At 43.6% G+C, this 25,186-nt stretch overlaps 1 protein-coding gene across 5 annotated transcripts in view; it reads left to right on the top strand.

The window, feature by feature from the left end:
- Positions 1–25,186, top strand: part of LOC137371185 (von Willebrand factor A domain-containing protein 3B-like) — a 293,943-nt gene that overhangs the window by 204,350 nt on the left and 64,407 nt on the right. For 4 of the 5 annotated variants that reach the window (XM_068033287.1, XM_068033286.1, XM_068033288.1 and 1 more), the window contains 3 exons: positions 15,731–15,969; positions 20,828–21,135; positions 23,993–24,158. In XM_068033287.1, coding sequence (XP_067889388.1) covers positions 15,731–15,969; positions 20,828–21,135; positions 23,993–24,158 — 713 coding nt within the window. Of the gene's footprint in view, positions 1–15,730; positions 17,186–20,827; positions 21,136–23,992; positions 24,159–25,186 lie in introns of those variants that run through there. The other variant, XM_068033290.1, reaches the window with a different exon arrangement.

The raw sequence follows: 25,186 nt of genomic DNA, 5'->3' as shown, positions 1-25,186 counted from the left end.
AACTCTGTCATTTTTATGCGGTTACTGTAGGGACTGGTTAAGTGGTTAGATTAGGCCTCCTGCTTATTGGCGGTTGTGTGGTTGCTAGGTGAACCATTGTTGTTTGGCACAAGGTCGTTTTCTTTAGTGTCTTGATGAAAGGGATATAGCTGTTGCAGCTTCAACACTGAACATGTTTTGCTGTGCTCATAAAGGAACTGGATCATTCCATGAAAAATGTAGCTTAGAGTATAGAATTCACTTCAATTAATCAAAAATATCAGTACATATCAGAGCGCTTTACTTTCTAGTATGTTACAACAAAACTGTTTGGGCTGGAGTTTACCTTAGGCGGACGGAAATTCGCCACCGACGTGAAAGTCAGTGGCGAACCCACTTCCGCCTAGCCCGGGGATCCGTCCCACATTTTACTGGTCCCTGGGCTTTAATTGTCCCGACTCGGGACTTCCACCCGCTTGAGGGAGGAAGTCCCGCCTCAGTGAGTTGCCAGCCAATCAGCGGGCCAGCATCTCTTAGTTCCAGCAGCGCACCGGGAGCTGTGGCCACTGCTGGGACTGCAGCCCAGCTGACACCATGGAGCCAGGAACGAAGGTAAGTTGGGCATGCCTCATCAGTGAGATCAGTCGTGCCCTGGTGAGGCTAGAGTGGTCGTTTGGGAGGAGGGGGGGGGCAGCATCTTGGGTCCCAGGTTGGGAGGTGGGAGCGGCCCTCAATTGGGCACTCTGTGCCTGACTGCCATGGCTCCCCCGCCGGCGCGTGGAAAGGCCTTCAGCTATTGCTGGGTGGCCTTTCACGTCCCCAGCACGCCCATTTGCCAAGGGTAAAATACCCATGGAGGCGGGCAAAGGCTCTGAAGTGGCCGATAAGTGGCCACTTAAGGACCTTGATTGGCCTCGGGCAGGTGGGCCGTTCTCCAAACCCAACCACCACCACCCCCCCCCCCCCACCCCGACTGCCGTAAAATTGACTGGAGGCGGGAGTGGGGAGGGTAGGCCTCCTGGAGCCACTGGTCAATTTTACACCGGCCCATCCGCTCCCAAGCCACCATCTGACCCACTGGAGTGGCGGAAAATTCAGCCCTTTGTCTATGTTTGTACTATGAAATGAAAAAGTTTCCAACTTGTTTTAAATTTCTTTTCAGTATGTGGCCAACACTAGCTAGGCAGTATCTGCTGACCATCTCCAGTTGCTCTGAGGGTGTTAAGAGTCAAGCATGCACTGTGGGATTGGAGTGATGGATTCCCTTCCATGAAGAACAATAGTGAACCAGAGGGATCAAGGGATAAATGTGAGGTTATCCACTTTGGCTGTAAAAACAGAAAGGCAGATCGTTATACAAAGAACAAAGAAAATTACAGCACAGGAACAGGCCCTTCGGCCCTCCAAGCCTGCGCCGATCCAGATCCTCTATCTAAACATGTCGCCTATTTTCTAAGTTATCTGAATGACGGTTGATTGGGAAAGGGGGAGGTGCAGCGAGACCTTGGTGTCCTTGCAAATCAGTCGCTGAAAGCAAGCATTCAGGTGCAGCAAGCAATTAGGAAGCCTTCATTGCCAGAGGATTTGAGTACAGGAGCAAGGATGTCTTACTGCAGTTATACAGGGCCTTGGTGAGACCACATCTGGAGTATTGTGTGCGGTTTTGCTCTCCTTATCTGAGGAAGGATGTTCTTGCCATGGAGGGAGTGCAAAGAAGATTTACTAGGCTGATTCCTGTGATGGCAGGAATGACGTATGAGGAGAGATTGGGTCGACTAGGCCTATATTCACTAGAGTTTAGAAGAATGAGAGAGGATCTCATAGAAACCTATAAAATTCGAACAGGACTAGACAGGCTAGATGCAGGGAGGATGTTCCCGATGGCTGGGGAGTCCAGAACCAGGGGTCACAGTCTTAGGATACGAGGTCTGCCATTTAGAACCGAGATGAGGAGAAATCTCTTCACTCAGAGGGTGGCGAACCTGTGGAATTCTCTACCGCAGAAGGCAGTGGAGGCCAGATCATTAAATATATTCAAGAAGGAGATAGATATATTTCTTAATGCCAAAGGGATCAAGGGATAAGGGGAGAAAGTGAGAACAGGGTACTGAACTGGACGATCAGCCATGATTTTTTTGAATGGCGGAGCAGGCCCAAAGGGCCAAATGACCTACTCCTGCTCCTATTTTCTATGTTTCTATGAGGAGCAGGTGTTGTAGGAACCAAGGGTGTTTGCAAGTATATGAATGGAAGTGATTGCTGAGTTGAATGGGGCAAAGTTTTGGGGGGGTGGGGGAGGGTGGATTTGAAAGTGAGCATGAAGATCTTAATACAAGTTCATTGAGGTACAGAGATCCAATGGAGCTTGGTAAGGATGAGAGTATGTGATGATGAACAGGTAGGGAGGCAGGCTGTGGCTTTCTGAGTAAGTTGTAATTTGTGCTGAGTGGCGGAGGAGAGACTAAGACGTTGAGTGTTAAGGTGATAAAGCCTTTTGGCAGCAATGAAGCCGAGGCAGGGTGGAGATAGACAATGTTGTAAAGACAGAAGAAAGTAGTCTCTGTAATGGTCCTGCTCTTTTGACTTAATCTTAGAGGTCAGCTGAGGCGGTTGATGGAAACATGATGTGTTAGTGGCCCCTTCCACACTGGCGCTTGCCAAATAGAGTTGATTGGGCTTTTCGAGCATTAAACTACAAGAAAATTCAGCTCATTGATGTGTAATGTCAGATAGTCCAGTAGAGTTTGTAGCAACAGTCTTAGGATTAATGGAGAGATCAAATTCAATGTAATCAGCATACATTTGCAAACTGGTGCTTCAGGAAGGTATCTCTTGTATTAGCATATGAATGATAAGAGGTAGGGACTGAGGGTAGCATATGGGATACAATGGAGGTGACCACACTTGCAAGGGAGGGTGACACCAATTTAGGAAATATAGTGATAATTTAATAATAAATAATGATAAATGATCAAGCTGACCGAGTCGTGAAGCTGGCAGACTGGACTTCAGTGAGGTGGTGACGGAACTAACGCAAAAGAGTAACCTACTTGACTCTTCAACACCAAACTATCTGTTGCAGGCATCTTTGTCCATGATAGCATTGGTGGAAATGGTCACCACATAGTCATTCTGAAGACAAACTTGCATCTCCAGCATGAGGACATCTTCCATGTGCAGTGTGGCATTATCACTATGCTAAGTGTAGTGGGCGAAGGACAGATCTAGCAACCCAAAGCTGGACACCCCATAAGACACTGAGGCCTATCAGCTGTAGTGGAATTGTATACCACCACAATCTATAACCTCATGACTTGGCATCCCCCATGCCTTGATCAGCACCAATCAAGGAGACCAGCCCTAGTTCAATGCAGAAGTCCATGATAGGAGAAGCACTACCCATACCTTAAGATGAGTTATCAATCTAGTGAAGCTTCTCCACAGGGCTGTCTGCATGCTAAAACACCAAAAGCTCACAAGGCTAAAGCCACAGGTAAGCGATGCCTCAGCCAATGGATCAGAGCAAAGCTTGATCACGTTTTCACATCCAGTCGCCAATGGTGGCAAACAATCAGACAACTAACAGGAGAAGGAAACTCCATTGTGGAGGCCAGTACATAAGTGCAAAGGACAAGGCTGAAGTGTTTGCAAGTGCCATCAGCCAATAGTGCTGAATGGATGATCCTACTCAGTCTCATTCTGAGGTGCCCACTTCATAGATGACAACACTTAGACAATTCAGCTCAGGCCACATAACATTCAGAAGCAGCTGAGTGCACTCAATATAACAAAGGCTGTGGGCCCTGGCAACCGGAACAGCATAGAATCTTAGAATTGTTACAGCACAGAAGAAGGCCTGTGTGTCCTTGCCGGCTCACTGCAAGAGCAACTCACCTAGTCCCACTCCCCTGCCTTTTCTCCATAGTCCTGCAAATATTTTCTTTTCAGATATTATCCAGTTTTCCTTTAAAGGCATTGATTGAATCTGCCTCCACTACACTCTCAGACAGTGCACTCTAGATCCTAACCAGTCCCTGCGTGAAAAAGATTTTCCTCCTGTTGCTTCTTTTGCCGTCACCTTAAATTGGTGTTCTCTGGTTCTGGATCCCTTGGCCAATGGGAACAGTTTCTCCCTATCTACTATGTCCAGACCCCTCATGATTTTGAACACCTCTATCAAATCTCTTTCAACCTTCTCTTCCCCAAGGGAAACAGAACCAGCTTCTCCAACCTATCCACATAACTGAAGTTCTTCATCCCTGGAACCATTCTCGTGAATCTTTTCTGCACCCTCTCTAATGCCTTAACATCCTTCCACAAGTGTGGTGCCCAGAACTGGACACAATACTCCAGATGAGGCTGAACCAGTGTTTTATACAGGTTTATCATAACTTCCTTGTTTTTGTACCCTATGCCTCTAAATATGAAGCCCAGGATCCCATATGCTTTATGAACCACTTTCTCAACCTGTGTCTTGCAACCTTCAATGATTTGTGCACATATACCCCCAGGTCCCTCTGCTCTTGCACCCACTTTAGAATTGTACCCTTTAATTTATATTGCCTCTCTTCGTTCTTCCTACCAAATGAATCACTTCACACTTTGCTGCATTAAATTTCATCCACCACTTGTCCGCCCATTCCACCAGGCTGCCTAAGTCCTCTTGAAGTTTGTCACTTTCCTCCTTACAGATCACAATACTTCCAAGTTTTGTGTCATCCGCAAATGTTGAAATTTGGCCCTGTACACCCAAGTCTAGGTCGTTAATATATATCAAGAAAAGCAGCGTCCCAACACTGACCCCTGAGGAACCCCACTATATACCTTCCTCCAGTCTGAAAAACAACCGTTCACAACTACTTTGTTTCCTGTCTTTCAGCCAATTTTGTATCCATGTTGCTACGTCTCTTTTATTCCATGGTCTTTAACTTTACCGACAAGCCTGTTATGTGGCAGTTTATCAAATGCCTTTTGGATGTGCGTGTACATCAACAGCATTACCCTCATCAACCCTCTGTTATCTCATCAGAAAAAAAACTCAAGCAAGTTAGTTAACAAGTCAACACCTTGGCTACAAGACCAAGGCAAAGACTGGCTACTCTTGTTGAGTGACTCACCTCCTAACCCTTCAAAGCCTATCTACTATCTACAAGGCTCAAGTCAGAATTGTGTTGGACTGCTCACCATTCAGCTGCATGTGTACTTAAGTAACCTGACAACATCAGGGACAGAGCAGCCGTTTGAGTGGCATCCAACTCCTCCATCTTTGTGACAATGGTGCCCCTACAATAGCATTGCTAGGAAATTTCAAAATATTTATCCAGCAAGAACAAAATAACAGCATCATCTGGATGCTCTGTGCATGATTTACAGGATAAATGGTAGAAACTTTGACAGCGCCTCCCTTCGATGTGACCTCTACGACTGAGAGGAGCCAGGACAGCAATATTATGGGATCACCATCACCTTCCAAATAGTCCTTTTTACTCTCATCACATTCAGTGCAGAATTCGTGAAAGAAAAGACGTGACTGGGAAAGAGAAAGGGCAACAATGAATATTCTGTCAAATACTCTTCTGTTGTTAAGCGCTCTCCAAATGATACATCATTCTGATGTGGATATATTTCCATTACTTTGCAAATGCTGGATCAATATTGTGAAATTTCCTACCTAAAACCGTTATAGGAGACAAAAGCAAACTATTGCAGATGCTGGAAATCTGAAACGAAAACAGAAAATGCTGGAAACACTCAGCAGGTCTGGTAGCATCTATGGAGAGAAAAACAGAGTTAATGTTTCAGGTCGATGACTCATTATAGGAGTTCATTATCACAAGAAATGTAGAAGGCCCACCACCTCCCCCTCAGGGTAGCTGGGGGGTGAAGAATAAATTTGGTCTCGTCAGTGTCGCCCACACCCTAGAACAAATACAAACAAATTCTAGAATAGTCCTTTTTACTCTCATCACATTCAGTGCAGAATTCATGAAAGAAAAGACGTGACTGGGAAAGAGAAAGGGCAACAATGAATATTCTGTCAAATACTCTTCTGTTGTTAATGAGAGCTTTGAGATCTAAACTGAGTTAAGTGGAGTACTACAATGAATCTTTTTCAGAGTACAAGTTGAGTATGAAAAGGTTTTCCTGAAGGACAGACAGAATTCTGCTTTTGTCCCTTTCTAGTGTTTAATTATATTGTCAATGTGTCCTCATAGAGTCAGTTACAGCACAGGAGGCCATTCAGCCCATTGAGTCCATGTAGGCTCTCCACAGAGCTAGTCAGACAGTCTCACTCCCTACCCAATCCCCGTAGCCCTGCATGTTTAGCTCCTTCAAGTGGCCATCCAATTTCCTTTTGAAGTAACCAATTGTCTCCATTTCCACCACCTTTGTGGGCAGCGAGTTCCAGGTCATTAGCATGTAAAAAGGTACTTCATCATTTTCCTCCTGCATCTCTTGCCCAAAACCTTTAATCTGTGCTCCCTAGTCCTTATACCAATAGTTAATGGGAACAGTTTTTCCTTATCTAACTGTAACTACAGGCTTAGATCAATCAGGTGAGGAGGGGTTGAAAGACTCCCATCTTGTGCCTCTGCTTGATTGACTGCAACAGGGCTTATTTCTTTTAAACAGTGAACGTGCTAACCAGTTCAGTGAGTGTTTAACACCTTTATGTGCTATGATCATAAAAGAACCAATCAGACAGGTTTTCTTGAGTTTAAACAAGAAGGAGGTTAGTTTTAAAGCAAAATACTGCAGATGCTGGAAATCTGAAATAAAAACAAGAAATGGTGGAAATACTCAGCAGGTCTGGCAACATCTGTGGAGAGAGAAGCTTCTCTCTCCACAGATGCTGTCAGACCTGCTGAGTATTTCCAGCACTTTTTGTTTTTATTTAAGGAGGTTAGTTTATTGTACTTAAAACCACACACGCACACACATGGTATCTCGGTGGCACCACTATCTGTGAACCACTCTTCGCCCGCAGGTCTGTGAGAAGGTCTCCACTTCCTCATCAGCACCTCATTCTTGAAATAGTAGCACTCTGGGACTCCCATGCTTTACCTTCAGTTTGGGCAGTCTTTGCTAATTTTTCTAACACTGGGTCGGCTTGCTGTACTGTTTAACACATCTTCTGGGTCCTCTAACTTCCCAAAGAAGGTTTCAGATAACAAGACATGAGGGTCATCTGTGTGCAGTGTCAGTTCAGCCTCCTCTGATGGAGCTTGTTTGGCCATGGACTTAGGTCACCATACAGTCAAGGAAAATGCTGGGGACCTTCTGCAACTGCTCTGTCTCCCTGAACTCTTTTGGTCCCTCTCAAATCACTGGGGAAGCTACCACCTTCGCCCCTGCCAGATCATTACCCAGGAGCAGGTCGACCCTGTCCACAGATAAACTAAGGATAATCCCCACAGTTACCAGTCCTGAATCAAGGTCGCAGTCCAGGTGCACCCTGTATAAAGGTATGGGCATGTACTTTCCTCCGATACTGTTTACTAGCACTATAGCATTCAATGCACTCTCTGGGGGAAAGGTCATGCCTTTTCCCAGCAGAAGTGATTTGGTGGTCCCTATATCTATGATTGTGGACTTGCTTGCCTCACTCCTTGGGCAAAAAATCCTGGTAACACTCAGGGATTTTGTTATGTTTTCCCACACTCTCAGTGGTATGTTGACTGGGTCTTACTGTTGCAGTTAAAGCCACAGCCTGGTCTGCTGTGCTTTCCATCAAGGCCTCTTTTTCTGCACTGGTGTGGTGTGCTCTGACTAATCCTAACGGTTTTCCCCATAACTTCCAGCAGTCAGCTCGAAGGTGATCTGCCTTGTTGCAGTGGAAACGCATAAGCTTTTGAGCATCACTCCTTCTCTCAGCACTGTCCTTTCTGGCCTGAGGAGGGCCCACTCTGTGCCCAACTTTCCCTTCTCGCCCATGGCTGTTCAGACTCCTGTCACCCTCCCACCTTTTTGGTTTATTGGAGGTGACTAGGGAAAGGTGTACCTTGGGGTAAGGGCTTGTGGACAAGGGTAAATTCCTCAGCCAGGGTTGCTGCCTGCCTGCCTCTTGGAACCTTTCGTTCCTCTACATGGCTTTTAATGGAAAGGGGAAGCAAGTTTTTGAACTCCTCGAGGAGGATGCCTCTCTGGGGTTTTCATACATGGGCCCGTATCCATTGGTCAAAAGAGAGTTACCTAATTCATTCAAACTTGAGGTAAGTTTGTTCAAGCTGCTCTCAGAGGGTTCGGAATTTTTGGTGCTACGCCTCCGGTACTTGCTCATATGCACTCAGGATAGCATTTTTGGTCATCTCATAGTCTGATGAACTCTCATTAGGCAATAGGGAATACAGCTCATGGGCTTTTTCTGTTAGTTTGCTTTGCAATAGCAGAGTCCAGCTCTCTGCTGGCCACTTCAGCTGTTCTGCAAGCTTTTCAAAAGAGATGAAAAATGCTTCCACATCCCCCTCATTGAACTTTGAAATCAACTGGGAGAATGTCAGACCTGAGCTAGGGGTAGTTCCCTCACTAGTGGTGCCTTCACTGGGTGCATTGAATCTCCCCCTAGTTCATTCAGGTTGCCTTAACTCCATTTGCAAAGCATTTTTCTCTTTTCCTGAAACTCCGGGCTGAATTTTACAGCCCCCCCCCCCCCCCCCCCAAAGTTGGGGGTTGAGGCCGGGGGAGGTGGAAAATGCCTCTGGGAGAGGGCTGCTACGCACCTCGACGCCAGGAGTGCCTGGCCCGATATTGCCGGTGGTGGCAAGGCCTCATGACGGCCCTGTGCCACTCGACAATGGGACTGCCATTTAAATAAATTAAAATCAATGAATTAATTATAATTACATTCCCGCCATCTGTCCTGGTGCGAACTTCATGCCGTTGGCCGGCACTCCCGTGCCTTCGGATCCCCAAGAAAACTATGCGGACCACTGGGGGGAGGAGGTAAGTTTCTCAGTGTCGGGGGGGAAGCGGGGTTAAAGTGGCATCATTGGTGTAAGGGGATGGTGGGAAGGGTTTTAGGTTAAAGTTTATACATTTTGGGGGGGGGAGGTCAGGTGGTCCAGTTAAGTGTTTTGTGGGGAGAGGACAAGTAATTAATTGTATGATTATTGGAGCAGTAGGAGAGGGGCAAAATAAATGTTTTTTTTAATTAACTGTTCCTTTAAATATTTAAATTGAACAGTAGGGCTCAAAGCCCTTTTAAAATGGTATCAGCGTCTGCATACGAGCAGCTGATGCCGTGGCCGAGGATGGCCAGCTCGACCCCTCCATGTGATTGAGGGGTGGGCGGGCCATCCCGGCTATTTAAATAGTGGTGAGAGTATAAATTTCAGCCCTCTGTCTGCTCTTTCTCCTTTTGGAATTCTAATTCTAGTCTCCTCTGTTCTAGCTGTACCTTATCTAATATTACTTTGTTTCCAACTCTAAACTTGTCTCCGATTCTTCAGTTTCAAGTGCAAAATGGTTGGCCACAAATTTTACGATTTCAGGTTTTCTAGCTTTTGGATGGATAATAATCTCTAACTGCCCAGGTCCATTCCACAACTCTTCAATAGATAAGGCTTTTAACCTGTTACAAATTACTTCATTCTGGTTTAGGAAGGTACTGGTCTCAAATGTGGACATTTTAGGACTCGAGCACTGAAAACCATAAGAAAATCTGTATTGAAGTTTTTACATTTTTGCTAGGGATCAATTTGGTTTCCCACTTCAAATTTCCCGTTTCTCTTTGAGTTTTGATCCCAGACGTGAGCCCCCAATTTCTGTTCCGATCAGGTGAGCAGGGGTCGAAATACTCCCCTCTTGTCCCTATCCTTGTTTGACTGCCACGGGGTTTCTTTCTTTTAAACAGTGAATGTGCTTACCAATTCAGTGAGTGTTTAACCCTTTATGTGCTGTGATCATAAAAGAACAAATCGGACAGGTTTTCTTGAGTTTAAACAAGAAAGAGGTTAGTTTATTGTACTTAAAACTAAAACCCGATCTAAGTAAAATAATAAACTATATTCCAATTTCAATCCATGCACACACAAATAGTTTACAGAGTGAAGGAGAATAGATTGGTTGGATTAGAGTCCAGAACAAACAAAAAAAATATACATTCTGTGGAGTCTGGTAATTCAGTGGTCTTCCAGATGAACTCATGGTCCTGAAGTTTCTGGCTGGTAGAGGTGGCCAACTAGTTCAGGGTTTACTTGGAGACAGCGATGTAGATGCTTTTCTCCTCGGGTACTTTGTCTGCATCAGTATAGACTTGGATGTTTTGCAGCCTGCAAACAGGGTTTGAACTTACAGTATAGCTTGGAGAGTAAGAGAGAGAGACAGACCCACTTGGGTCCTGCACTGGCCTAATCCTCAGATGCTTGTCTGATGTGTCCAAAAGAAATTTCAAATTTTCACACAGATGGAGAGACTGTCATATGATTATCCCAGTGTAGTCTCTTTTTCACTTGAATGAGATCCAAGTCTAAGAATTCCAATCTCTCTCAGGTCTCATTGTTTTAGTGTTTGCTCTTTGAGGTTCATCTCCACTAGTGTTAATATTCTAAGATGGCTTTGACTGTCTTGCTAATGAAGGCCATACCAGATAGCTCATTCAAGATGCTCAAGCCATTGTTCTGGATGAGGGCTATTCAGACATGTGTCTCCACCTCGATACCTTGGAATTTGAGGTATTTCAATGCAAATTGCAGTAGCCATCTTAGCTGCTTTTTAAAAGTTGAATTTAGGTTTTCAGCTTTTTTTTTTTAAAGTTTACTTTAGGTTTCCAACCAATGAATTAAAAATCATCATTCAACATAGCACGTTCATGACTCTGACATAATCTTGTACACTTCTATTAAATCTCCCCTCACGAAGGAGAACAGACCCAGATTTTCCAACCTAACCTAGTAACTAAAATCCCTCATCCCTGCAACCATTCTGGTAAATCTCCATTGTATCTCTGAAGGATCCTTACACCCTTCTTAAAGTGTGGTGACCAAAACTGGATGCAATACTACAGTTGGGGCCTAACCAGAGCTTTATATAGGTTCAAGCATAACTTCCGTGCTTTTGTACTCAATGCCTCTATTTATGAAGCCCAAGATTCCATATGCTTTACTAACCACTCTCTCAATATGTCCTGCCGCTTTCAAAGATCTATGCACATCCACCCCCAGGTCCCTCTGTTCCTGCACACCCTTTAGAACTGTGCCATTAAGTATATATTGCCTCTCCCTAATCCTTCTGCCAAAATGCATCACCTCACACTTGTCAGTATTAAATTCCACCTGCCATCGCTGTGCCCATTCAGTTAGCCTATCTATAGCCTGCTGCAGGCCGTTCATATCATCCTCACTGTTTGCCACACCTCCAAGTTTGGTGTCATCGGCAAATTGAGATTCTACTCTGTAATGCAAGATCCAAGTCATTTACATACAGCAAAATAGCAATGGTCCCAGCACCTACCTTTGGGGAACACCGCTGTCTACCATCCTCCAGTCTGAAAAGCAACCATTTACTATGACTCGCTGTTTTCTGTCCTTAAGCCAATTTTTATTTATCTAATTGGACACTGACGCTCCTTTTCCATGAGCCTCAATTTTGTTAACTAGTCTTTTATGTAGTACCTTACCAAATGCTTTCTTAAAATCCATTTAAACAACATCCACCACATTCCCTTCATCAACCTTCTCTGTTGCTTCATCAAAAAATTCAGTTCGATTACTCAAGCATGATCTGCCTTATACAAATCCTTGCTGGCTAACTTTAATTAACTCGAACCTCTCCAAGTGTCTGTTGATTTTTTTTTTCCTGATTATTGTTTCTAAAACCTTACCCACCACTGATGTTAAACTAACTGGCCTGTAGTCGGTAGGATTGCCCTTTCACCCTTTCTTGAATAAGGGTGTTATATTTGCCACTCTCCAATCCTCTGGCACTTCCCCCATATCCAGGAAAGATTAGAAGATTATGGCAACTCTTTCTTCTATCTTCATCTCCACTTCCTTTAGCAACCTGGGATGCAAGCCATCTGGACCAGGTGACTTATCTACCCTAAGTATAGCCAGCCTTTTTAGTACATCCCCCTCTCACTTTTTATCATATTCATTGCCTCTACTCTCTCCACTTCTACCAGCATGTTGTCAGATTCCACTTCCTTAGTGAACACTGATTAAAAGTACTCGTTAAGTATATTGGCCTTTCCCTGTGCCTCTATGCGTATTTTATCCTCCTTGTCCCTAATAGGCTCCACCCCACCTCTTACTCCCTGCTTACTGTTTACATGCCAGTAGCAGATTTTTGGGTTCCCTTTTATGTTGACTACCATTCTATTCTCATATTCTCTCTTTGCTAGTCTTATTTTCCTCTTCACCTTCCTTCTCAACCTATTGTATAAGGCCTGGTTCTTACTTGCAGAATTCACCTGACATGCATCATTGTTACGATCATGTGAGGAGGGGGTCAAAAGGCTCCCCTCTTGTCCCTCTCCTTGTTTGTCCACAACAGAGTTTATTGCTTTTAAAGTGAATGTGCTTACCAATTCAATGAGTGTTAACCCTTTTGTGTGCTGTGATCATAAAAGAACCAATCGGACAGGTTTTCTTGAGTTTAAACAAGAAAGAGATTAGTTTATTGTAGTCAAAACCAAAACCCAATCTAAGTAAAATAATAAACTACACTCCAACTTTCAACGTGCACACACACACACAAATAGGTTACAAAGTGAAGAAGAATAGATTGGTTGGATTAGAGACCAGAACAAATAAAAGAATGTACAATCTGTGGCATCTGGTAATTCAATTGTCTTCCGGATGAACTCCTGGTCCTGAAGTTCCTGGCTGGTAGAGGTGGTCACCTGGTTCAGGGTTTTCTTGGACACAGTGATGCAGATGGTTTTCTCCCTGGGGTCTCTGTCTGCATCAATGATAGACTTGGATGTTTTGCAGCCTGCAGGCAGTGTTTGAATTTACAGTGTTGCCTGGAAAAAGAGAGAGAGAGAGAGAGACAGACCCCCCACTTGGGTCCTGCACTGGTCAAAAGCAGATGCTTGTCTGCCGTGGCAGAAATAAAGTTCAAGTTCTCATACAGATGGAGAGACTGTCACATAATTGTCCAGTATATTCTCTCTTTTGCATCTTAATTAGTTCAAGTCTAAGAATTCCAATCTTTCTCTTGGGTCCCATTGTTTCAGTGTTTACCTTTTGAGGTTCCTCTCCACCTGTGTTAATATTTCAAGATGGCTCTGAATGTCTTGTTAATGGATGTAAGGCAGGTAAAATTCAAATTCGCAAGCCACTGTTCTGGTGGGAGATTAACCAGACATTTGTCTCCACTTCAATGTCTTGGTATGTGAGGTATTTTGATGCAAATTGTGGTGGCCATTTTAGCTGTTTTCTTTTGAAAGTTTAATTCAGGTTTCCAACTGATGTGTTAAAACCCGATGACGGCAGGCCCCATACTGATCTCGGCGGCGGTGGCGAGGCCTCGTTGAGACTGCCCTGCCATTTGACGATGGGACCCGCATTAAAATATGTAAATGCTTACTTACCATTCATCCCACAGCGATCTTGCCATCACGTTGCCATCTTCATTAATACCACCGACAATGCCGTGCCTTCGAATCCCCGTTCAGGGAAATGTGGCGCAACACCTGTGGGGCGGGGGGAGGAAATTTCTTTCTCTGTGCGGGAGGGAGGGGAGCGGGGTTACAAGGCCTTGGATTGGTTGGGGGGGGGGTGGTGATGGGAAGGAGTAAAGGACAAAGGTGCCGAACATTGGTTTGGGGGGGAAGGTCAAAGTTTCAATATTGGAATTCTGGGGGGTGGGGGGAAAGGCCAGGAATGTTGTGATATTCCATTGGGGGGGGGAGGGGGGTGGGTGGGAGAATGCATTGAAAGGTTGTCTCAATTAATTTTACAATATTTTCCGTTACAAGGCCCTTTAAATTTTAAATCTCCATTGAGGGCTGCAAGCCCTTTAAAAATGGTGCCTGCGCATTGGTGCCAGACACCGTTGCTGCCGATGGTTTGCCGCCCCCTCCATGTCATTGCGGGGGGTGGGTGGACACCACGGCCATGCGAATAAGTTGCTGTGTTTGAAATTGCGGCGGCTCCGTGATGTGGTGCCTGTGCACGCAGGCCGTATTTTTTGATGTCTGCCGCCTACTTTGGCGGCGAAGTCTTAAAATGCAGCCCCTGATTTTAGTTGCTCCACCATTGGTGGCTGTGCCATATTCTGCCGATGCGCTACGTTCTGGAATTGTCTCCCTAAATCTCTCCACCTCTCTACCTTGTTTTCCTCCTTTTAAGATGATCCTTAAAACCTACCTCTTTGATCAAGCGTTTGGTCATCTGCACTAATATTTCCTTCTGTGGCTTGGTGTCAAATATTTGATAACACTCCCGTGAAGCACCTTGGGATGTTTTACTACGTTAAAGGCGCTATATAAATGCAAGGTATTAACCCATGTGGCTATTCTTTGTCTAATCAGTGCGGACAGTGAGTGTTTCCTTCTACTTGGGCATGCGGGTCATCATTACTGAACATTTTTTAAATTCATTCATGGGATGTGGGCGTCGCTGGATATGCCAGCATTTATTGCCCATTCCTAAATGCCCATGAGAAGGTGGTGGCGAGCCACCTTCTTGAACCACTGCAGTCCATGTGGGGTAGGTACACCTGCAGTGCTGTGAAGAAGGGTTTTCCAGGATTTTGACCCAGTGACAGTGAAGAAACGGTGATATAGTTCCAAGTCAGGATGGTGTGTGGCTTGGAGGGGAACGTGCAAGTGGTGGTGTTCCCTGCATCTGCTGCCCTTATCTTTCTCGGTGGTAGAGGTAATGGGTTTGGAAGGTGCTGTCTAAGGAGCCTTGGTGCATTGGTGCAGTGCATCTTGTAGATGGTACACAGTGCTGCCACTGTGTGTTGGTGGTGTAGGGAGTGAATGTTTGTCGATGGGGTGCCAATTAAGCGGGTTGCTTTGTCCTGGATAGTGTTGAGCTTCTTGAGTGTTGTTGGAGCTGCACCCAACCAGGCAAGTGGAGAGTATTCCATCACACTCCTGAATCGTGCCTTGTAGATGGTGGACAGGCTTTGGGGAGTCAGGAGGTGAGTTACTCGCTGCAGGATTCCTAGCCTCTGACCTGCTCTTGTAGCCATGGTATTTATATGGCTATTCCAGTTCAGTTGCTAGTAGGTGGTATCCCACAGGATGTTGATAGTGGGGGATTCAGCAATCATAATGCCATTGAATGTCAATCGTTTGATTCACTCCCCTCCTAACAGCACTGTGGGTGTACCTACCTCACATGGACTGCAGTGGTTCAAGAAGGCAGCTCACCACCACCTTCTCAAGGGCAAGTAGGAATGGGCAAAAAATGCTGGCCAGGCCAGCCGCACCTACTTCCCATGAATGAATTAAAGAAAAGTCACTCTCACCTCACCTCTTAAGTTCAGCTGTTTTTGAACCAAGACTGTAATAAGGTCAAGAGCTGAGTGGCCCTGATTCTATTTATACTTTACAACAGTATCAGAAAGCGCTTGAATGAAAGCCTGACCTTTCTTTTTTATCTGACGCAAGCTGCTGAGAAAATCTAACTCAGCATAGACCTGGGATTAAACATAGGAGCTTCTTGACCTGTGGGACTTAGTTCTTGACCACTTAGTGTACTTAACAACTGAACCATGGAGGGGTATGCTTTTGTGAGAGAGGTGAATAATAGTACCTTCCTTTGCTAATGCTACATTCTTCAACTCTTTCTTCCAGACCCAATGTGCAGTTTGTAAAACCTATTCCTAAACCAGTTCTACAACAGGAAGTAAACACTTCATCTTCAGGGGATGAAAGACACAGGAAAAAGCAAAGGAAAATTAAGGAGCACAAGAAGCATCACAGTAGGCAAAAGGATCCTTCAGATGCTGATGATGATGAATGGCAATCGGCCTCTGGATCAGAGCTTGGACTAAAAGAGACAAGTTTCTCAACTGACGAAGATTGTTATGACGGTACATTCTGCTTTCACCCAGAATCAGGATAGTTGGTTTCTCAATTTGATGACAATGGATTCCAGTATTAGTTTCATCAGATGCTCACCTTGCACCCATTTTGCAAGATGGCAGAATGTTCAAACCCAAGAAAGCAAAATTAATGTGACTTCCTCTTTTAGCACAAGTGCCAGTTTGTTGGGTGATCACACTTGTGATATTGGTCGCAGTCATCAAAATGCCTGTGACTTTCCTCAGGAGGTGTGTGAGAGGATGGGTGGGCTGAGGGTCCAGTGAAGAAAAAGAGAGGCAATGGGAATAATAATTGAAATGAAAAGCAATATAAAATGAGTGCACAATGGGAGAGAGTTGAATCAAAAGAAAAATTGCGAAATAGATTAATCAGCATCCGGTGGAAAAAGAGGTTAACATTTCATATTTTGGTATATATCAACTGCATAATTTGGGAAGCTTTCCTTTGCGTGCTAGGTATAGTGAAATTCGAAGTAAATTCTTAGTAAAAGGCATTCATAATTTCACCACACCTGGCATACAGAGGAAATCGCCCCCTCCAGCCCCCGCACTTGTATAATTATACTTCAGTACATATATTACCAAACATGCATATAAGTTGCTGTCTATTTAATATTTGCTCAGTCTAGAATGATTTTGCTTATTGTTGCCTTTTTTAAGCCTAGCGTTGAACAGATCTGATTTCTGTCTTCCATATGGTGTACGATTTTTACATTTTGATTTAGTAACCATCAACCTGGATTTGGGGAAGAACTGCAAATTATGTGATTCAGTTCCTGTGTTGTGACTTGCATATGTTTGCATCCTATAATGTAGCAAGTGTCTCTGCCCTAGATAGTAATTTTTAAATGCACCTAGAAATTTCTCCTGGAATTTCTATTGTAATTGAAAATTTTGGAATAATGTAATTGAGTCAGTAACCATTCATGCAATTCACTTCTCATTGCTCAGAGAATAAGAATTGGAAAGCAGCCTTGATATCTGCAGAAAGTTCTTAGTGTTTATTTTGTTCCTTCCAAGTATGAGTCTTGCCTTCCTTCTTATCATCATTACCATTGTCATTTTGTCAGATGAATCTCAGCAACATAGGTAATTTTATTCCCACAGGCTAGAAATTCACATCTGTTGTTTGTTTCTAATGTAGTCAAGGTGTACTTCATTCTGATTTTTGACACATGAATATTAACAGGCATGCTATTTGATCTGTGACTTTGCTCATGAAAAATAAATAAAATCTGCTTTTCTTCCTGTAACCGCGTCTCTTGTTCTCTTCAACTCTGGTTCTTGCTGGCTGAGGTGTTCTGCTTCTATGCTCAACAGTCAGTGATTTCCTGCCCATTCACTTTACTGAGCAGAAATCCTGGGCTAGACTCTGTCCTTCTTTGAGTTTTTCTGTTTGTCTTACATTCTTTTCCTCTCTGTATGTTTCCCTCACATGTTCTTTGTTGTCTCTTTACTTCTCTTTTTGTCTTTTAGTCCATCTTTGTGTTTTGCTGTTTCTGTAGGTCCGCTTTTTCATCTGTCATCTCTCTCTCTCTCTGTTTTGCCAAGTGTCTGTTCATGCATCATACATATTCTGATACCAACTTACTGAATTTGTATTTATACATTCTTTCAAGGATAGGCCATGCACTAAGATGAGATCCTGGTTGAAAGTTCTGAGATAAGTGGGGAAAGGTTACTGGTGTGTCAAGTGGTGGAGTCCAACAGGTGCTGCAAGACACATGGATCAAATACACATGGAGGGTTGGAGTCTGGCCTTAGACGTCAGGGGAGGGGGAGTGCAATTTATCTTTGTAAATAGCGCAAAATGGGCGATAGTGAATTGGAAATCTATTTTACACAACCCCCAATTTTATTTTTAATTGAGGTCAACAAGAAAGAAGATCTGGTGTGGTGTAAAACCAGCCTTCAGTTGGCTATCACCCATTTTGTGTTATCGCTGAAGACCAGTTTCACCCAAGAGGAATTCAGGCTGGTAAGGATTGAAAGGTTGCTGCCTATGCTGGGAAAGAACAACAAGCATTGGGACATTGGCTGGAAAGGAGCGTCGTTTGACTTGAGAGAGAATAGTGGATTTAGAGCCATAGCCTTTTACCCTGCATCGGATAGTTTGATATTATGCTGCATCGGAGTTGTGGCCCTGACCAGCATTGGACCATTTGGAAAATGCTGGATCATGGGTGGGTGAAAGGAAAATTGGGGGCATGGGTGTGGGTACGAGTTAGGGGAGATTCGAGAAGGGGAGTACTGAATTTCAACATCTGTGACGCCCCGTCGTGGGATAGGATGGAGAAGAATAGGACTTTGGCTCCGAAGTTAGTCCGGGAAGGAGTGCAGGAGTGAGGTTTGAAGCTGGAGCGAGGAGAGAGTGTGATTATGACTGAGGAATGGAATTGAGGAAGAGAGGAAAGATGGAAAGACTGTTGTGATGCTTGCTTTGTATTTGGGGGTCAGGGAGTATTACTATTTTCTGAATCTGGGCATAGTGAAGTGCTGCAATATAACTTTTAAGAGGACACGCAGCATTGTTAGTATCCCACATGACAGACTGGTCAGAAAAGTAAGAGCCCATGGGATCCAAGGGCAAGTGGAAAGTTGGATCCAAAATTGGCTGACTGGCGGGGAGCAAAGGGTAACAGTTAACGGGTGCTTTTGTGATCAATGATTTAGACTTAACTTTAAAGGGCATGATTAAGTTTGCAGATGATATAAAAATCGATCATGTTGTTGATAGTGAGGAAGAAAGTTGTAGACTGCAGGAAGAATAACAATGGACTGGTCAAGCGGGTAGAAAAGTGGAATTTAATTTGACAAAGTGTGAGATAATTTATTGGGGGAGGCAAATAAGGCAATGAAATACTCAATAAATGGTAGGATACTGAGAAGTGTAGAGGAACAGAGGGACCTTGGAATGCATGTTCCAGATCCCTGAAGGTAGCAGGGCAGGTTGATAAGGTGGTTAAGAAGGTATATGGGATACTTTCCTTTATTAGCCAAAGCATTGAACGTAACATAAGGAGGTTATGCTTGAACTGTATAAAACACCAGTTAGGCCACAACTAGAGTACTGTGTGCAGTTCTGGTCACCACATTACAGGAACGATGTGATAACACTAGAGACAGTACAGAGAAGATTTACAAAAATGTTGCCAGGAATGGCGATTTTTACCTATGAGGAACGATTGGATAGGCTAGGATTATTTTTTTGGAACAGAGGAGACTGACGGGAGATTTAACTGAGTGTACAAAATTATGAAGGGCTTAAATAGAGTGGATAGGAAGAACCTATTTCCCTTAGCAGAGTGGTCAATAACCAGAGGGCATAGATTTAAAGCAATTGGCAAAAGGATTAGAGGGGAGTTGAGGGAAATATTTTCACCTAGAGGTGGTGGGGGTCTGGAACTCAATGCCTGGAAGGGTGGCAGAGGCAGAAACACTCATTGTATTTGAAAAATTCTTGGATATGCACTTGAAGTGCTGTAACCTGCACGGCTATGGGCCAAGAGCTGGAAGGTGGGAATTGGCTGCATAGCTCTTCTGCTGCCAGCACAGACATGATGGGTTGAAGGGCCTCTTTCTGTGCTGTAAGTTTCCTATGTTTCTATGTATATCATAATCAGCTGATCTTCTTGCCCTGAAATTGCGTTTGATGCTGACTTTTAATACTTGCATTCCTGGACTGCTCCAGCACTTTTGCAAACATTTTATCATTTTCATATTAAATCTATCCCTGATAACTTTGCCAGCTGGAATCACTTAAAACATTACTAGAATCAGCTCCAATGGATGTCACTGTCTGCTTTCAAAACGCAGATCCTTTCTGACAAGAGGTATTCACAGATGGTTCCATTTTTTTTCAACATTTTGCAATTTTCAGAAGCATGAGATCTGTTCCAAACTATCCCATGAAGAACATAAGAAATAGGAGCCCGAGTAGGCCATTCAGCCCCTCAAGCCTGCCCCGCCATTCAATAAGATCATGGCTGACTGCCCCAGACCTCAATTCCTCTTTTATGCTTCTCATACTTACTCGACTCACTGAAAAGCAATCTTCGAGGACAGAGTGAGACTGCTCAGTACTCCACTCATCAGCATGGTTTGGGGCCCGACTCCTCTCAAGCTCATACTGCCCCTCATGTAGGGCGTTAGGGGATCATGTGCAGCACCAGCTGCCATCATCAAAAGCTACAACACTCCATTGCTAATGTTTTATTATTTTGCACATTAAATCATTCCCTGATAACTGTGATAGCTACTATTACTCAAAACATTCTATGGGTCAAAAGCAACTGCAAGGTCACTTTTCACATCAGCTTAAAAGGCCTGGAAGAAATAGTCGCCAGCCATAGGACAAGTAAAAGATTACTGACAGTGCTGGGTTCTTGACAGTTCATTCAACATTGGCCCAAAATCCTGAAGAACATATCAACTGTACCAATTTGAACTTCTGTTCCTTTTATACCTATTAGATTGTGGGCCTTAGAATTTGTTGCGGCAATATTCTGAATTTCCTTTTTCAACTGAAATGCTAACTCATTTAAATAAATACTGTACAAATGAGTTAAGCATCGGTATGCTGTCTCCCCGCTGAATAACTTCAAATTAATGATTGAAATTTTGTATTTTGGGTTGATTCCTTCAAAAGGAAGGCTTAACTTGACCGACTTCAATTTAATTTTGATATCAATGAATTATTAGTAAGAGATTTCTAGCTCTTTGGCAGAAATAGCTATTGAGTGAGATGAATACTGGAGGTGGCACCTTTACCACTTTCTGACTAACTTAAATGTATGATAGTGATAGATGCATAATATTGCTTATTTTTCTGCTTTATTTTTTCCAGATCACAAGTCTACCTCTGACTGTAAAACAACAAATGGTTGCCTTATCTCTTCCTCCTCTCCTTCATGCACTCCTACTCCAACCTCCTCTGCTTCACAGCCACACTCCTTATCACAGTCTGGAGCGCTGATGTCCTCAAGACTCTCCACGCCACTAACACCAAAACATTTCCCTCAGTCACTGTCTACCCCTTCAACCGAAGGAGTATCTCCAGGTCAGACTCGTGCACCTACTGTAACCAGTGGGAAACTGGAGGAACTAAGAAACCAACTACAGCAGGCCCTAACAGAGCAAAGGAAACAACAGGAGGTCAGTGGCATGCTTAGATATTATCAAAATATCATACGAGTAAAAGAAAATCTGAGATTTCTTTCTTACATTCCACTTCTATGGAGCATGATCCACACCTACAACCAATCCAGACTGTGATTCACAAATGTTTGTTGAAATGCCATTTTCCACTGGTATCTATTTTTAGGAAAAATTCCACAAGTATCTGTAGAAAAATTATGCAATGTAGCACAAACTCAAATTTAATAGATGAGGAAGTCTTCCTGAATAGTGAACATGTTCACTTTTAAGTACAATTTGGCTAACGTTTGAACCACAGACAGTTGGCACTGCAAGGAATTCCAGGTTTCCAGGGCTGGATATTTTAAAAATGCCAGTTCATGCATCATGATACAGGAAGAGACTGTAATGTTACAGTAATATTGCTATTCCGAAATCAAAACATTTTGCTGTCATGATTTTAGATAAAAAATAATATAGTTTTAAAGCTTTATTTCTGGTCTAAGCTTGAAAATGTTAGCAAAGCTTGCCAGATACATCAGCACTCATCATTCTCTGCAATGTCAGTAACCTACTGTGCATTTCTAGCATTTTCTGTTTTTTATTGCAATTTCCTAAGGTTCATGCTTTTTTTTTTCTGTCTTTACCTTTGCTCTGCGAATGTTTGATAATTTCTTCCTATTCACTCATTGTCTCCATTCCCTCTCTGCTTTGCATTTGGTATGACCACCACCCAAGGAATTGGCATCCTACATAGGTAGAAGAAAAGACATTGACCAGTTCAGTCAACTATTTTGCTGCTCTTTTCTGTATGATGGAATAAGCTGCACCCTTTTCCCTTAAGCACTGTTGTCGTATCCTGGTAGTTCACTGTCTCCAATGATTCATTCTGGTCATGTTCCAAGGTCACCTTAACTTTGCAAAGTTCTCCTCACCTGTCTTTGCCCTACTTTGGTGTAACTTAATTATATGTGAATGAGGAAGACTCTTTGACTTTACTAATGCTGACCCATATCCATAAAAAAAAAATTGTGGATCAAAGTAGATCTAGAAATTAAATTAGAGACATGGGGCCGGACTTTAAAGCCCCTCCACCGTTGGGAACGGTGGCAGGGGGGCAATGAAGATCAGTAGGGCAATCCACGGCGACAGGCCCTGTACCAATCTCGGCGGCATCAGCGAGGCCTCGTGGTGGCTGCCCCACTGCTTGGCGACGGGACCCCCATTTCAATATGTAAACTAATTTACATACCTGATTTAATGACGGCCCCGTCGCCTCCTTAATCGCCGCACCGATCTTAATTCGGGCTACCGACGATGCCGCGCCTTCGAATCCCTGTTCAGAGAAACATGGCGCAACACCTGTGGGGAGGGAGGAGGAGGATGTTTTTTCTGTGTGGGAGGTGGGGAGGGGGTGACAATGCTGCGGATTGGTCGGGGGGGGGGGTGGGGGGTGGTGGGTGGTGGTGGGTGATGCGAAGGGGTAAAGGGCAAAGGTGCCGAACTTTGTGAGTGGTTGGAGGGGTTGCCAGGTCAGATTCCCAATATACGAATTCCGGGGCAGAAAGGGTAGGAATATTTTGAGATGCCATTGCGGGGGGGGGCGGGGAGGAAATGCATGGAAAGGTAATGTAACTGTTTTTTGAGAAATGTTCACTTAGCTGGCCCTTTAAATTTTAAATGGCCATTAAGGGCTGTAAGCCCTTTAAAAATGGCGCTGGCGCCTGCGCATTGGCGCTGGACGCCGTTGCCGGTGGCATCTCACCAGCCCCCCCCCCTCACGTCATCGCAGGGGGCGGTCGCCGCGGCCATGCAAATGAGTCGCCGCGTTTGAAGTCGCAGCGGCTCTGTTACGTGGTGCCCGTGCGGACGGGCCGCATTTTCTTTTACATCCGCCACCTACTTCAGCAGCGGACTCTTAAAATGCAGCCCATAGTGTTTTCCTGCAGTGAGGACCTAAGGCAACAATTTTTATTTTTTATCTTGCTGTGTATTTCTGTTGCACAAATGTGCTAAAAGTACAAAAAGAATGGAACCTTGATGGTGCAGTGGGTTAGACAATAATGCTTTACCTCTGAGGCCTAGCTTTGAATCCAGGCCAAATTGATGAGATGAAATTTCTTTCTGTCTGCTTGTTGCAAGGGCTGTATGTTAATTAGCTTGGACAGTCTCAACCCAATTCCTCACGGCATGGGCTTACATTTAGAGCTAACCTGGAAGTTCTTGATGCTGACACTGGGTGCCTGAAACAAAGTACTCCATTCACCTGTGCTAACATCATTTCACTTTGATGATCATTAAATTCACAGAAGAAAGGCATTACAAAGAAATATAAAAAAAACTAGCCAAAGTATCAAAAGAGAAATGACAAAAACAGACACAGGAACTAGATATTGATTTTAAACATTACCAGTGAAAAATCATGTGTTACATATTGTTCTTCAATCTCTTAATTTCTGAAATGACTTGTAGCTTAGCTATTCAACTTCTGTTTGCGTAACTTGTAAATTAAAGAAGGGTATTTAGGGCATATTCTTAGAAACAATGATCTAACATGCCAAATATGTAAATATTGGGGCTGGTGGCAAATAGAGTTGGGCTGTAATGTGCAAGTAGATTCAGTGTTTCTTGAAAATTATATTCTTCTGGGTTGAATTTGTGCTATGTGTTATCAGTAATTAACATTAATACATTCATATTAAATTACATTGCCCACTATTCTAACACTCTATTGTAAAGTAACAGAGGAGGAATTTGGTATGAACATGTTTGTTACTAACTCTGTAAAGCACTCTTCGAACTTACTGTTTTTTTTAACAGTTTTGCTACCTACCTTTACTTATATATTTTAAAATTATTTTCCATGTTCTAAAAGGTAGTCAAAGAATATTTGAAAGAATTAGTGAATTTGAAAGAGAACCAGATTAACTCAAAGATATTGCAAGAACAAAAAGATTTAGCCAGACAACAAATGGAGCTTCTTAAAAGACTTGAAAAGTTATCACCCAGTTACAGTGTCGGCTCTAAAGAAGATCAGAAAGGTATGTAGTTAGCTACACCTCTTATTAGATCCTGGATCAATGTAACGGTGCACATGATGATCTTTGTTTTAATTCAGCAACCAAGATGAAGGATCAAGGTCAATAATGCAGGGCCACCACAAAGGATGGCAAAAAGTTAAAGGGAAGATGGGTCCCAATTTTCCTAAACTAGTGGATGGAAAAAGATGCAATGACCCATGTCGCTGCCCTGTTTACTCATCATGCACATTTCTATCTTCATTTCAGACAATATTCTCATATAAATATTAAAATGAGGATGGATTGACATCCTTGCATTCTGCACAATATTTTCAGAGTGTGCATGGTGCCATGTGCAAGCCACCCCATATAAATTGAATGTCTGCTAGGGACCAGCTGGAGATGAAAATTCATTTGAAGAGCACAGTAGAAATCAATTGACATTTTGAAGTCTAATTCTCGATTGCTTTTCACAATCTATTCATTATTTCTTGCTGCTGCTTAGGTTTTTAGATGAGAATTTGTCACTCCTTGTTTCTCCCTACAGCTCCATTAGAGCCACTAATAGGTTTCCCAATGAGAATCCCCATATATATGAGCCCTTTACAGGAGGAAAAGTAAGGTCATGCTCCATCAAAAGTGTTCCATGCCAAACTGCTCGTACTCTCATACCTGCATCTACAGCCAGAGATGACATACCTCACTTTGATTGAGGAGTATTGCATGTGCAGTTGCCAACTCTGAAGGTAGGTTCCAACACCACAGGTCCAAGTGTAGGCATGACTGACTGTATTGTGGATGGGTCTTCAGAAGCACCCCAATCCAATATGCCATGCTTTCAGTGGGATTGAATGAAAGAAAGCACTACAAGTTGATCAACAGTCAGCAGATCAGCCACACCCAAGATGCCAACAGCTATATCTGCAGACATCATTGTACCTACCTGACAATGACAGAGAAGAATTGCCTTCACAGTGCAGAGGTGGATGCAGAGCTTTGCTATCTGCTACACGGCCGCCTGCAGCTAACATGTAGCGTAGGGTTGGCAT

This window comes from Heterodontus francisci, chromosome 6 (genome assembly GCF_036365525.1).
Source record: "Heterodontus francisci isolate sHetFra1 chromosome 6, sHetFra1.hap1, whole genome shotgun sequence".
In the NCBI taxonomy this organism is placed as follows: Eukaryota; Metazoa; Chordata; class Chondrichthyes; order Heterodontiformes; family Heterodontidae; genus Heterodontus; species Heterodontus francisci.
The sequence above is the reverse complement of the archived record's forward strand: the minus strand, read 5'-3'. Positions and strand labels throughout refer to the sequence as shown.